Below are 14,595 nucleotides of genomic sequence, written 5' to 3'. Positions count from 1 at the left end.
TTTAGTGAGAATCTCCCCTGATCCCTGATGTTTCCTTTTAGTAATCTTCCACCCACTGACCCTTACACTACTCCTTGGCTTATATTCCCACTTCTCTTTGTATTCACAGTTGAACTCAATCTCTACTCCCTCCCGCCTATCAGCAAGACCCCAAGGTAGTGGTCCCTGCCCCTATCACAGAGGTCCTGAATATAGCTCACCTTACCCTTCTTTAACAAGTGCCTGGAATAAATGTTTTTCTTTAACAGCAGTCAAATCAGAATTTAAACTGCATCATTAGAAATGGACTTTTTGTGCATCACAAAAGAATGATGCTGAAAGGGACATTTCTGGTTCAAGTCCCTCATTTAAAAAAAAAAAAGGGGAAGAAATGCACATAACAGGAAATAAACAAGTCAATTAACATATTCACATTGTGCAACAATGAACTCTATCTGGTTTCAAAATAAAACCCACAATAAAACTATCACCCGAAATAAAATCATCCCAAATAAAACCCATGTCCATTAAGCACTGTCTCCTCACGCTCCTGGCAAACACCAACCTGCTTTGTGTCTTGGTGAATTTATCTATTCTGGAGGTTTCATTTAAATGGAATCACACAATATGTGGCCTTTTTGTCTGCCTTCTGTCACTTCTTTCACATGATGTTCTTGAAGTTCACTCACAGGGTAGCACAGATCGGGACTTCATCCCTTTTTATGGACAAATACTATTCCTTAATATGGATAAACCACATTTCTTCTACCCGTTCATCCGCTGACGGATGCTTGTGTTGTTTCTGCCTTTTGGTTATTGTGAATAGAGCTACCATGAGCATTCGTGTACAAGGTTTTATGTGGACACACGTTCTCAGTTCTCTTGGGTAAATACCTAGGAGTGAAATTATTGGGTCACATGGTAACTCTATGTTTAATTTTTTGAGGAACCTTGAGTTTCTCTATTTTTTTTTTTTTTTGGCCACACTGTGGCATGTGGGATCTTAGTTCCCTGAAACCCTGTCCCCTGCATTGGGAGTCCAGAATCTTAACTACTGAACTGCCAGGGAAGTCCCAGTTCTCTCCTTTTTAAAAGATATTTTTTGGGACTTACCTTGTGGTCCAGTGAATAGGACTCTAGGCTTTCACTGCTGAGGGTCTGGGATCCCATAACCCACCTGGCATAGCCAAAGGGGGGAAAAAAGATATTTTTCTTGGGGCAGGGTTGTTGCCGTTCAGCCGCTAAGTTATGTCTGACTCTTGGGAGCCCATGGACTGTAGGCTTCTCTGTCCATGGGATTTCCCAGGCTAAGAATATTGGAGTGGGTTGCTGTTTCCTTCTCCATGGGATCTTCCCAACCCAGGGACTGAACCCACATCTCCTATATTGGCAGGTGGGTTCTTTACCACTGAGCCACCAGTGGTGGCTGGGGAAGGGTGGGAGGTTAAATCAGGAGCTTGGGATTAACAGATACACACCACTACCACTATATATACATAAAAGAGAAGAATAACAAGGACCTACTGTGCAGCACAGGGAACTATATCAATGTATTATAATAACCTATAATGGAAAAGAATCTGAAAAGAAAATACGTATATGTGTAACTGAATCACTTTGTTATACACCTGAAATTAACACAGTATTGTAAATCAACTCTACTTCAATAAAGAAATTTTTAACACATATTTTTCTCAAGGGCTGGTGGGTGCTCCAGATTCGTTTTCCACATCTATTAGTAGTAGTAGCCTTAGTTGCTCAGTTGTATCCGACTCTTTGTGACCCCATGGACTGTAGCCTGCCAGGCTCCTCTGTCCATGGAATTCTCCAGACCAGAATACTGGAGTGGGTAGCCATTCCCTTCTCCAGGGTCCCTTCTCGACCCGGGGATTGAACTCAGGTCTCCTGAATTGCAGGCAGATTCTTTACCATCTGAGCTACAGGGAAGCCCCTGTTCCCCATCTATTAGGACCAGTTTTTCATGGGTGACCAGCCTGTCTTTGTTAAGTACACCTAACATCCAAGTCTCAGTTTAGAATTAAAATGATGCTGTTGTTCCTTCAGGTGGCTCAATGGTAGAGAATCCATCTGCCAATGCAGGAGACACAGGAGACGCAGGCTCCATTCCTTGGTCAGGAAGGTCCGCAGAGGAGGAAACGGCAACCCACTCCAGTTTTCTTGCCTGGAAAATTCCGTGGACGGAGGAGCCTGGCAGGCTACTGTCCATGGGGTCAAAAAGAGTCAGACACTAGTGAGCACAATGAAGTCTGAAGCCTGCTCTTCCACTCAGGGTCCTTAGCATTTCAGAAATGCCTGAGACCTTAGTGTCCTAGGGTTTGCCTGTCTCCTGGCGGCCAGCCAGCCTTCCCCCAGTCTGTGTGGCTCCTGCACCGCTAATGGCTGCAAATCGGGGCAACAGATCCACCCCGGAGGACTCAACACGCCTCTCCCCTTAGGAATAACACTGCTGCCAAGAGATGCAGGTGGCAGGTCTGATTCCATGCTAATCCTATTTTACAGTTAGACTGTCTTCCCTCCTTAAGTGCTCCAAGTCCTCAATTTGAGAACCAAGTGGTCACAGATACTTGCCACGTGGCAACTGGAATTCAGCCTAAAATGATAGGATCTTTGCGCTTGTTGGCAAATGTCAAGGGGATGCTGTGGATTTTTCTAGGTCATGCCGAGTCTGGAAGATGGATATGTCCTTTAAACTCTGCATCAGAGCTGTCTGTCTGTCCCTCCCTCCTGGGACCCATCAGCCTGCTGCGCGGAGCCAGGAGGAGGTGGGGTGTTTGACTGTGCCCTTCCTGGGCTCTCTGCATCGCTGCAGCAGCCACCTGGCGCCCAGATGGGGCTCCCTCCCCTGGATCCTCTGCTGAGGTTGGGAGGGGTCAGCCCACAAGCATTTCTCTTGAGGACTTCTGTGTATAGAACCATGCTCAGGGCAGCTCTAGGAAGGAGACGGAAACAGAAAAGAAAGGATACTTTATTCGTATATGCTTCCCATTATATGCTCCTCCCAAGTCCATTCCATCTTTTGTTTTCTTTAAAAATAACTTCACTCAGTCTGTAAGCTTTGACAGGTACTCACTCGGCTCCCTCTTCTGTTTTGAGACGGAGTTTCAGAGGAGGCTGCTGATGGTGCCTTGAAGGAGAAATGACATCTCAACTCATTTTCAAGATGCCGGTCACGTTGCCATGGTCAGCACTTTAGGGCAAGGAGCAAAAAGGACAACGAGCCGCTTTTGGAAGTGGCTCTCCTGTCGGATCGGCACAGCATCACTCCCTTGGCAGCACAAAGCTTCAGGGGCACACATGTGGAACGAGGTTACCGTGTCCCTTGCCCCGGGGCCCCTCTCCTCAGCCCCAGCTGTCCAGCCCATCCTGTGTAATCATTACTTAAATGACCATGGTTCTGTCTGGAAAGAATCGAAGGGTTTGACCTTCAGGAGGCCAGCCTGCAGGGAAGGGGAATTTCTATTTTCGGGATGTGGATAATGAGCGTCAGGGGTAAGCAAGCCCCACTCCAGGCGCCCGTCTTTTTGTGCAGCTTGGCAAAGTAGGGCGCTGGCCCCTCTTCGGCCTACGTGAATTGGCCTCTGTGAAGGAGGCCTGGGAGGTGAGAGGGATGCAACTCCAGGTGCCCACCAGGGGCCAGCAGGGCGCTGTGAAAGGGCGTTCCCGCATCTCCAGAGGGGGTGAGAGAGGCTGTCACCTCTGCCCTGTGGAAGTGGTCCATTCCCAGGTGGGAGGAAACCACCCCAGACCATTAGTGCCAAAGCGCTGCATCCAGCCTGTTTGCTTTGGGAACAACCCAAGGACGTGGCTTAGCTTTGGAGCGATGTTAAAGTGGAAAACACTGCACAACAAAAAACGCCCGGAAAACTGTGTACACACCCATCCCCTTGGCCTGGACCTGGGCTGCTACCAAATAAAAGCGGCTCAGCGTTCCTGCTGCCTGGCTGCAGATGGCCAGGGCTCTCTTCCTGCTTTCCAGAACTTCTCCTTTTGGGAATCACCCAAAGCAGTTTGACACGGTGGCTGGCTGCTCTTCCCTTGAAGGAGACGACCAGGCGCGCAGCATCTCTCCAAACCAGTATGTGAAGCGAAGTCGCTTCAGTCGTGTCCGACTCTGCGACTTCATGGACTGCAGCCAACCAGGCTCCTCAGTCCATGGAATTTTCCAGGCAAGAGTACTGGAGTGGGTTGCCATTTCCTCCTCCAGGGGATCTTCCCGACCCAGGGATTGAACCTGGGTCTCCCGCAATGTAGGTAGATGATTTACTGTCTGAGCCACTAGGGAAGCCGAACCAGTATAAACCAGTATAAATGAGTAAGTGATTTCAAAGCACAGTAGGGATTCCCGGGTGGCTCAGTGGTAAAGAGTCTGTCTGCCAGTGCAGGAGTCATGGGTTCAATCCCTGATCTGGAAAGACGCCAGATGCCGCCGGGCCCCTAAGCGCATGTGCCACATCTATGCCACCTGTCCTCTGGAGCCCGGGAGCTGCAGCGACTGAACCCACTCGCCCAAATTACTGAAGCCAGTGTGCCCTAGAGCCCGTGCTCCACAACGAGAGAAGCCACCGCAATGAGAAGCCTGCACACAACTAGGAGTGGCAACTAGAAAAAGAAGTCCATGCACTGGGATAAACACCCAGCTCATTCAAAAATAAATAAAATTATTTCTTTAAAAAGAAAAACACAGTTGGGTAGGGTGGGGGCTGGCTGCAGCCTCAGACGGGGACCTGCTCTCCCCTCACCAGTGTCCAGGATGTGGGACTGGGTGCTGGAGACAGGCCAGAGCCCGCTATAGAGCCCAAACTGGAGCTGATGTCAGCAAGAACCTATGGAATGTTCCCAGCCACCATTCTCCATATGGCTGGCCTGGTCCAGCCTCACCACAGAGTGTAAAAGTAGCTGGACTGTCGGGCTTCATGACAGGAGCTGAGGACCACGTCTTTTGTGTGGTACCCAGTAGACTGGGCTGGTGGCAAGCCCTTCCGGCAGAGTGGGGAAGTCTGCCAAGCTGGAAATAGATGGGCAGGTCTGCGCCCCACCCTTTCCTCAGGTGAAAAGTCATTTGCAAGCCTATAATTCCTATGTTTAGTAAATATGCCAATTGCTCCTTCTTGGGCAATTTCTTTTTTTCTTCCTGTGCAGTTTTTAAAAATGGAAACTGGTGTTCTTTGCAGGGGCCTCTGTCTGATGAGTCAAAGACCACAAAGTCTACAGAATCACGTGTCAACGACCTCAGCAGGAGTGTTTTTGGCCCCACCATGATGAATGCGAATTGGGGGAAACCAAGTTCCTGGTTTGTGTTCCGCTGGTAGCACTGCGGAGATGCGGAATGCTGGAAAGAAGGTTCTGGCGCCAATAAGGACATGATTCCCAGACATTTCCTGCCCCACTGTGGTTGGCAGAATAACAGCCCCCAAAGATGTCTGCGTCATGGTTCCATGTGACCCATGACTACGTTACCTTAAATGGCAAAAGCGATTTTGCAGTTGTGGCTAAGTTAAATTAAATTAAGGCTTTTGAAAGGGGAGCTCAACCTTGGTTAGCCAGGTAGGGCCAATGTCATCACAGACAGGAGAACTTACAAGAGGGAGGTAGGAAGATCTGGGGGTTTCCCTGGTAGCTCAGCTGGTAAAGAATCTGCCTGCCATGCAGGAGACTCCAGTTCGATTCCTGGGTGGAGAAGATCCCCTGGAGCAGGGATAGGCTACCCACTCCAGTATTCTTGGACTTGTACCAAAGAACCCTTGTACCAATGCAGGAGATATAAGAGACTCAGGTTCAATCCCCTGAGTGGGGAAGATTCCCCTGGAGGAGGAAATGGCAACCCACTCCAGTATTCTTGCCTGGAGAATCCCATGGACAGAGGAGCCTGGAAGGCTACAGTCCTTAGGGTCGCAAAGAGTCAGACATGATTGAAATGAGTTAGCACAGCACAGGAAGGTCAGAGTCAGAGAAGATGTGACAACAGAAGCAAAAGTCAGATGGAGACTTGGAGATGCTAGACTGCCAGCACGGAGGTGAAAGAAGGGATCCACAGCCAAGGAATGCAGGTGCTTCTAGAAGCTAGAACAGGAAGGCAGCTCAGCCCTGCCAATCCATTCTAAACTTGTGACCTCCAGAACTGCAAGATGAGAAATCGGTACAGCAATGAGAACCCAGGACACTAACACAAAAACCAGCTTTGTTCTTCCAAGGACTGCAGAAGAAACCTGTCTACTCAGAAAACCAGAGATGCCATAAGCCGAGGTGCAGGGTAAGATCTAAAAGTCGGCGGAGCTGGGGAGGTGTCCAAGCCTGGGCAAGGTCAGCTGGCAGCACAGATGTAAACAAGTTCCCCCAACAGTGGGACGCAGGCAGGTCCAGTTCCCAGATCCCTTTCCTCTGATACCCACAGGAGCGTGCACTGTTGTCCTCTCTGGAGACACCTAGTACGGTGAAATTTTTTTTTTTTTTTTTAAATTTTTTTAGTTTAAAAAGTGATACATCCATTCACACTAGAGTTCTCATAACTAACTGGGTTTTCCTCCCAGAGTAATTTGCATTCGAAAAAGAACAGGCCCGCAGAAGATAATGCAGACCCTGAAACAACAAATTTCAGCCAAATCCTTCACCAGGGAAGAGGGCCATGTGGTGACCAAGGCAGAGCTTGCGTGATGCGTGCACAGGTTATGCGTGCGTGCTCAGTCGTGTCCAATTTGTGACCCCATGGTCTGTAGCCCGCCGGCTCCTCTGTCCATGGGATTTCCCAGGCAAGAATACTGGAGTGGGTTGCCATGCCCTCCTCCCGGCGATCTTCCAGACCCAGGGATTGAACCCACATCTCCTGCATTGACAGGTGGATTCTTTACTGATGAGCCACCTAGGAAGCCTGCACATACAGGTCAAGGAACACCAAAGTTGGTCAGTCAACCACTAGTAGCTAGGGGAGAAGCCTGGAACAAGACACTCCCTCACAGGCCTTGAAAGGAACCGACCCTGCTGACATCTTAATCTTGGATTTCTTAAGAACTGTGACACAGTAAATTTCTAAGTCACCCAGTCTGGGGTACCTTGTTATGACAACTTGAGGAAACTAACACAGATGCCTTCAGATCCCAGACCGGCAGCTGAAATGAGTGGCGGGGGTGAGGCCTCTTCGGGGAGGCTGTGCTAGTGAACTTCCCTGAGAAGGATGTGTCCCTCTGAGCAGGCCTGCAGGTCTCGGGTGTGTGGGAGGCAGAATTCAGAGGCCCAGAAGAGACATTGGCTGGCAGCCTCGGCAAGGACACCCGTGTGGAGGAGGAGGCCACCTCCGAGGTAAAGCTAGGCTCACCCCACCACACCTGGAGCAGCTGAATCAACGCAGAGACAGAAACTTGGAATACCGCCTGCAAGTCAGGAAACTCGTGCGACCAGTCTGGTCTCCTGCATGCCCATGCAGGGCACATCCCTCCACCCACAGCCTGCCACCCTCAATGCATGGCAGGGTCACTGGGATTTCAGAATGGAAAACCACATCTGGGGCCATCCCAGGAGACCAGTCTTAAAAACAGTTTGCCAGGCCGGACACCTCCCTTTCCCTTTCGCAGCCTTCCAGGCAGAAAGCCCTTGAGGTCAAGGCAGGCCTCCCGGTCCTGCAGTTCAGCCTGGGAGCTGGAACCTCAGGAATAGGTGAAATGGCAGGAATGAATACATGAATGTTAGTCGCTGAGTCGTATCCAACTCTCTGCGACCCCATGGGCTGTTGCCCGCCAGGCTCCTCTGCCCATGGAATTCACTAGGCAAGAATAAATACTGGAGTGGGTAGCCAAGGAGATGGCAGGAAACCTCTTCTAATAAAAGCAAGTCATTTGCCATCTGGCAACCTTGGCTCCAAGTTTCCAGAGAGCTGGGCCGGGCCCAGTGCATGTCTGCTTGCTTTTTTTTTTAAAAAAAAAAGAACAAAAAAGGAGGGATTCTCAAGTGTGTCCTGGGGAGGCTGCCCACAAGGAGGAGGGATGGTGACTGGGGGAGTTGGAACAGCAGTCTCTTTCACCTGTGAGACAGGTGTTGCTTGATGGTTGGTGACCGGGACAGATCAAGCCTCATGCCAGGCCTGTGGCCACAGCAGCTAGTTGCTTAATCAGAACCTGGAGGATGAAGCCTGGAGAGAGCTTCCAGATGCTTCCTCTTTCTCAGAGCGATTGAGCAGCGGGGTGGGTGAGGCAGCTCTGTGGCAAACAACACATGAAGCAGATGGATACTCAAATGCCAGCTAAAAGCCTGGGGTCAGCTGGGCCTCCCGGACTGGGGGCTGGGATCTGGGTTTGCTTCTCAGCTCTGTAGGGAGCTGGTTCAGTGGCTCAGTTAAGCAAGACCCTTCACCTCTCAGGGTTTCACTTCCCCCAGTTATCACAAGGGGAAAAGCATCTTCCTCTTGCCCAATCCGGTCTCCTGGGCCATGGGTACTGATGATGGTCTCGGAGATGAAATTAAGCTCTTTAGAGAGGGGCTGGGGGCGGGGCGGGGTGGGCCCAGAGGGAGGGAGCCTGGAGGGAGGAGGTGACGGATGAGAATGAAGCGGGCAGAGCAGGGACCTTGGGGGTGGGGACGGGGGCTGGGGGAGAGGCGGCCGGGAGGACAGAGGAGCCTTTGTGCGGACTGGAACCGGGGCCAGAGGGCTCTGCCCTTCACCTCCCTCCCACTGGGCTCCCGGAGGCCGGATAACAACCCAGCAGGCCGCCCCGCCTCCCTCGCCGCTCAGTTTCCAGTCAACCCCGCCCCCGCGCGGCCGCACGACCCGGGGGGCTCCAGCCAGGGAGGCGGAGGGACCCTGCGGCAGGTGGGCTTTCTCACTAGGCTCGTGCACGGCCACGTCCTCGCTTCCCGGGCCTGAGTCCCACCAGACTCCGAGGTTTAAGCAGCGGCTTCTCAGGACTGATGGAAGCGCTCGGGGGGAGAAGAGGGAGGCCGCCCTCCCTCTAAGATACAAGATCCCTGGAGGCTCACGCCGCGTCCCGCGTCTTCCAGGCGCCCAAAGCCCTGACTTTGACCGTAGTCCTGGCTGGAGGAGCAGGCAGGCGAGGGAGGAGGAGGAGAGGAGGGCCCAGGCTCCCGCAAGGAGCCCCCTCCTCCCGCCGGCGCTGGCGTCCCCGCGTCGCGTGACCGCGGCACTGCGGCTGCAGCGCGGCGCTCGGCCCCTGGCGCGGGATTCCTGGGCGGGGGTGGGGAGCCTGGAGGTTCAAGATCAGACCTCGGTGGACTCCGGTCGCGGCGCTGCTAGAGGGTGATGACGCCCCGCTCCCGCTCCCGCTCCCCGCTCGGGTTCCTAGTTTCGCAGAGTTTCTCGACCCGTGAAAGCATCGCTGAGTCACCTTCCCGGAACACGCTCGGGACGCTCACGACCCAGCCAGGGCTGCCCCCAGAGCTGCGCAGGGCGGAGGTGGCCACCAGCCGGCCGCGTGCCAGGCCAACGGCCCCGGGACCCACGCGTCCCAGCCCGAGCCTCTCCCCTACCCAGGGACACCTGGGCCCCGCCCCGCCAGGTGTTGGGAAACAGGGCCGCCTGGGTCCTCTCGCAAAGGGGTTCCTGGGAGCCGTGCCGGGACTTGCCTCTTCTCGACTTTCAGGGGCGACGGGAAACGAGACGTGTGAATGGGTGTCGGGTGGGGGCAGGTGTGGGCGCGTGAGCACCCTGCAGCCGGGCCTGCACCAGCCCAGCCTCCTACAGCGGTTTGATCTTTTCTAACTTTGGTTAGAAGGTTAGAAACTTGGTGACTTGACCTTGGCAACTTCCTCCTCTGGGTCGCCACACACTACCCCACAGGGAGCTTACTCGAGTGGGTCGTGGACACTTTGTGGTCCGACACTTACTTGCCGGTGATGTATGTTTATCACACCCCGTTGACACACGAGGCCCCGGGCCAGTTTGCAGCTCCCCGCTGAGCCAGTGGGGGCGACGGAGGACACGCCCCCGTGCTTGGCTCCCCAGTCCGGATGGGGTCGCCTAGGCCTGTTTACACAGTCAAGTTCCTTTCAGGTGGGTGAGGGGCGCGGGGCCTGGAGCTCCCGCTGGTTCAGGCGAACCTTGATGTTGTCCTCTGGGAAAAGCACCCAACTTTTGAGGTTCTTAACAAGGCCCCCTCCTCGGACCGCGTCCCCTCCCTCCCCCCGCTCCCCCCTCGCCGCGCTGCTGGCCCTCCCTCCCGGGATGGTTCTTCTGTCTCAGGCTCCACGGCCGTGCGGTCCAGGAGGCTAAAGTAACTCGGGGAGGATGGGAGCAGCTGCAGAGACGCCCCAGCACGGAGTGAGGGGTACCTGGCGGGGCCTGGACCTCGAAATCCGGGTGGGATTGGGGGGAGCGGGCAGCGGGGCGGGTTCCGCCAGGAGACTCTATCCAGGGACAGGTGAGAGTCTAACGACAGCCCTGAGCCACGCGCGCCCGGAGCCCCACTAGGGGGCCGCTCCGATTTTGTGCGCCGCGGCCTGCGATGCGCGTTCACCTTCGCGCGCCCGGGACGCTGCGCTCGCGGCGCGCCGCTCGTGCCGGGCCTGGGGCTCCGCGCCTCGCCAGCGGCCTCCACGTCTCCGCCCGACCGCTGCGCTCGCCTTCCTTCTGGGTCCGAGAGTCCCCGGACCCAGCCAAAGGGCTGCGCGCTTGGCTGAGCCGTGGGCGCTGACCGGGCGGGGGCGGAGCACCGAGGCCAGGGCCCCGCTGGCTTGCGCCGTGCGGGGCGCGGGTTCCACCCCCGCGAACGCCGGGGCCGCGGGGCGTGGCCAGGCCGGGACGCTAGGCACGGCGCCCTCCCCGAAGTTGAGCGAAAAGTTTGAGGCTGGAGGCAGCGAGGCCGCGCAGTCAGCGTTTACTCGGCGCTCCGGTTGCTCCACAGTTGCGAGACTGAGCCCGGGACCGGCTGTGTTCAGCCCTAGGCCACTGTGGGGAACGGAGGTAGCGCTTCCCCAGGAAACTGGACCGACTGGGTAGGGCTGGCCGCCTGCCCTGCCCTCTCGCCCTTCTTGGCTTCCTGGGCGGCCGGGGGAGCTGCCGTGCAGCACATGGCCTCCGTGCCCACTCGGCTCTGGCTGAGGGAGGCGGTGGCTGGCGGCCCGGCTCCGGCGTCGCTTCCTCGAGCGCTGCGCGCGGCGCCGCAGAGCCCGGCCCTTGGAAACGCTCGCGGAGATCCGGGCCGCTCCAGAGCTCGGGGTAGAGGACCCGGCGACCCGGCTGTTTCGGGCCGAGGATCGCTCGCCCCGAACTTCGCGCGCGGCGATGGCCACTCACCACCTGGGATTTTTTAACGCAACTGGACTCCCCTCCCCCTGGCGGCCCCCGGGGAGGGGCGTGAGGACTCGATCCCACGGAGAGAGCACCGGCCTCTGACTCATCGTCGGGCCGGAACCCGAGGTCCTAGAAAAGACAGGCTCTCAGGAAAAGACCCTTTCCCCCTGGGGGGGGGGGGTGCGGTGGGGGCTCAGTTCCAGGACCCGAGCGCCCTTGGTCGCACTGGACCTCGGCTTTCTGGACCTCTCGGAAAACTAGGCAATGCCGGTGCGCGCGGCTCCCCCAGCGTGGTCCCAGGACCTAACGGGGCGCCCCCCACCTCAGGGTACCGCTCCAGACTCCACCAGTGCGGTCTCCTCTCCCTCAGATCCGGCAACCGCAGGGAATGACGCGGGTGCCCCCAGAGCCCCGGCAACGGGCGGGGAGGGCGAGCCCCGTCACCAAGACGCCCGCCTGGGCAGCACCGATAAGGAGCTGAAGTCAGGAGCCACCGCGGCGGACAGCGTCCGGACAGCGTCGGGGACCCCTTGGCAGCGGGGGCCGCGGGCCGAGGTCATGGATGCAGGTTTGTGGGGGCCTGGCGGGGAAGGCCTGTAGGGGGATCCCTTCTCTCCCTGGTGAGGAAAGTTGGCCGGAGTCAAGTGAACAAAAGAGGGGCTGGGACCCTGGAGTGAAGCCCTTTTCCCCACGAGACCAGAAGCTGGTGGGAGTTTGAGCCCAGTCAAGCTGGCTGGGTGTGGAGCGTGAAGCTCCCGCTGGAGCACCCCGCTGGAGGCCGCTGCCGCTGGCCAGGCTCAGTTGGATCAATTACCCGTGGATTTCAGGCGCCGCGTTTCCACCCGGGTGCCCGCATTGTGATCCTCAGCCCCTAGAGGCGGGTTCCGGTTTGTGTTTACAGCGGGCGGCTCCCGGAACCCGCTCCCAAGGCCCTGCCACGTGCTGGTGCTGTTAAATCCGCGCGGGGGCAAGGGCAAAGCCCTGCAGCTCTTCTGGAGCCACGTGCAGCCGCTGCTGGTCCAGGCCGACGTCTCCTTCACGCTGATGCTCACTGGTGAGTGTCTCCCCCGGAGCGGGCGCGGGGAGCATCCCCAGCTGGGGAACCCGCGACTCCAACCTCCCACCTTGATAGCCACGCCCTCTGCACAGAGCGGCGGAACCACGCCCGGGAGCTGGTGCGCACCGAGGACCTGCGACGCTGGGACGCGCTGGTGGTCATGTCCGGGGACGGGCTGATCCACGAGGTGAGGCCTTCGCAGGGGAGGCTGGGCCTGGGTCGCGGGGCCGGGGTGGGGTGGGGGAAGCTTCCCAGGCTGAGGCCGCCTGTGCTCCAACAGGTGGTGAACGGGCTCATGGAGCGGCCTGACTGGGAGACCGCCATCCAGAAGCCCCTGTGTAGCCTTCCAGCCGGCTCTGGCAATGCGGTGGCCGCTTCTTTGAACCATTACGCCGGGTGAGAGCCCAGGGTCCGAGTGGGCTTGTTTTCCCTCAGGGCCACGCCTACTGCCAGGCTTTCTTTTATGAGTGTCCCGGAGCAGGAGTGGCTACCACTCGTCTCTGGAGCCCTGAGCCTCTGTTCCGGGGTCCTCTCTCTCTGTGTGTGACTCCAGTTGGCTGTCACCCCCTGCCAACTCCCTCAGGGGCTCAGGGTCACTTTGGCCTGCCCCAGCTCCCCAGGAGGAGGAAGGGGAGGGCATGCGAGGGCTCCTGCCCTCCTCATCCGATGCCCTCCCCTGCAGGTACGAGCAGGTGACCAACGAAGACCTCCTGACCAACTGCACCCAGCTGCTGTGCCGCCGGCTGCTGGCGCCGATGGACCTACTGTCCCTGCAGACCGCCTGCGGGCAGCGCCTCTTCTCCGTGCTCAGCCTGGCGTGGGGTTTCATCGCCGACGTGGATCTGGAGAGCGAGAAGTTTCGGAGGCTGGGTGAGATGCGCTTCGCTCTGGGCACCTGCCTGCGCCTGGCGGCCCTGCGCACCTACCGGGGCAGCCTGGCCTACCTGCCCGCAGAAACGCCGGCCTCCAGGGGGGCACCCGCCCCGACTCGGGCCCCGCAGGGCCCCGCGGACACCCACGTGGTTCCCCTGGAGCAGCCAGTGCCCCCTCACTGGACGGTGGTGCCGGAGCAGGACTTCGTGCTGGTGCTGGCGCTCCTGCACTCCCACCTGGCCAGTGAGCTTTTCACCGCCCCCATGGGCCGCTGTTCGGCCGGCGCCATGCACCTGTTCTACGTGCGCGCCGGCGTGTCCCGGGCCACGCTGCTGCGCCTCTTCCTGGCCATGGAGAAGGGCAGGCACATGGAGTACCACTGCCCCCACCTGGTGTACGTGCCCGTGGTCGCCTTCCGCCTGGAGCCCAAGGACGGGAAGGGTGTGTTTGCTGTGGATGGGGAACTGCTGATCAGCGGGGCTGTCCAGGGCCAGGTTCTCCCCAACTACTTCTGGATGGTCAGTGGCTGCAGGGAGTCCCCACCCTCTCTGAAACTGCAGCCCTCACCCCGAAGGAGGTCTCAGCAGAGGCCGCCCCCACCAGAGAGCCGGTGACTCCGTGCCTTTATCTACTTGGTTTACTCTCTGCTCAGGCCCCCCACCCCCTTCTCCCTCAGCCAGGACTGGAGAGCCTATCCACACCGCAGGTGGTGAGTTGGGAGGAGGAGGGGGAGGGAGACGCCTGGAGAACGGTGGGAAGGACAGGCTCTGCCCACCGAAGGCCAGATGGAGCGTTGGACTAGCAGCAGGGAAGCCACCCTTGAATCAGATCCGAATAAAGTGACATTCCCAGCCTGCTGGTCTTATCCTAGGGGGTGAGGGGAGCGGGGTCTTGCTTCTGTCCGGGCTCTGGAATTTAACGTGATGCCCAACCGAGGTCCTTCCTGGATAGGGCAGTGTGTGGTACCGGCCCCTGGGAAGTCATTTTGGGAGTGAGCACAGGACCAGAGCTGGTCTAGGCTGCTTTTGCATGGGGTGGGACCCTGCCCCAGTGATGATTATACCCCTTCTGGCCTGGAGCCAACTGCCTCTTTGCACAGGTAGAAAACTGAGGCTTAGAGCAAGTATGTCTTACCTAGGGCCATACAGCCAGAGAATCTCAGCCAAAAGGGAGAATGTCCCCGAGTTAGGGGCACTGGGGAAAATTGGCAAGGGGCAACAGAGGTTAAAATAGCAGACAGCTGTCCCGTTTTTACAAGGAGTCTGTTGTTTCTCCAGGGAGGGCTCTGGGGCTCCCCCTGCCTCCCCTGCCCTCCTCCAGTCTGTCCTTGTGGGGGAGCGGTGGGCTGGGTTTTGAAAGGAAGCAGCAGTGAGAAGGGGCAGATTCCAGCCATCCAGAGTGGCTTTGAGCCCAGGCCAGCCGCCCCACCCCC

The 14,595-nt window shown here is 57.3% G+C and overlaps 1 protein-coding gene across 4 annotated transcripts; it reads left to right on the top strand.

The window, feature by feature from the left end:
* Positions 1-8,657: 8,657 nt before the first annotated feature.
* SPHK1 (sphingosine kinase 1) lies at positions 8,658-14,017 on the top strand. 4 transcript variants are annotated; one of them, XM_043905443.1, is made up of 6 exons: positions 8,658-8,797; positions 11,604-11,801; positions 12,135-12,287; positions 12,383-12,477; positions 12,571-12,686; positions 12,973-14,017. In XM_043905443.1, the coding sequence occupies exons 2-6, from the start codon at positions 11,792-11,794 to the stop codon at positions 13,775-13,777; spliced, it is 1,179 nt and encodes a 392-aa protein (XP_043761378.1). In that variant the 5' UTR covers positions 8,658-8,797; positions 11,604-11,791; the 3' UTR covers positions 13,778-14,017. The 4 variants fall into 4 exon arrangements, with proteins under 4 accessions (XP_043761378.1, XP_043761376.1, XP_043761377.1 ...); XM_043905441.1 differs by lacking the exon at positions 8,658-8,797 and adding an exon at positions 10,145-10,268; XM_043905442.1 differs by lacking the exon at positions 8,658-8,797 and adding an exon at positions 10,767-10,903.
* The last annotated feature ends 578 nt before the right edge of the window (positions 14,018-14,595 follow it).

This window comes from Cervus elaphus, chromosome 5 (genome assembly GCF_910594005.1).
Source record: "Cervus elaphus chromosome 5, mCerEla1.1, whole genome shotgun sequence".
NCBI classification, from domain to species: Eukaryota; Metazoa; Chordata; class Mammalia; order Artiodactyla; family Cervidae; genus Cervus; species Cervus elaphus.
This window is presented reverse-complemented; position numbering and strand designations above follow the sequence as displayed.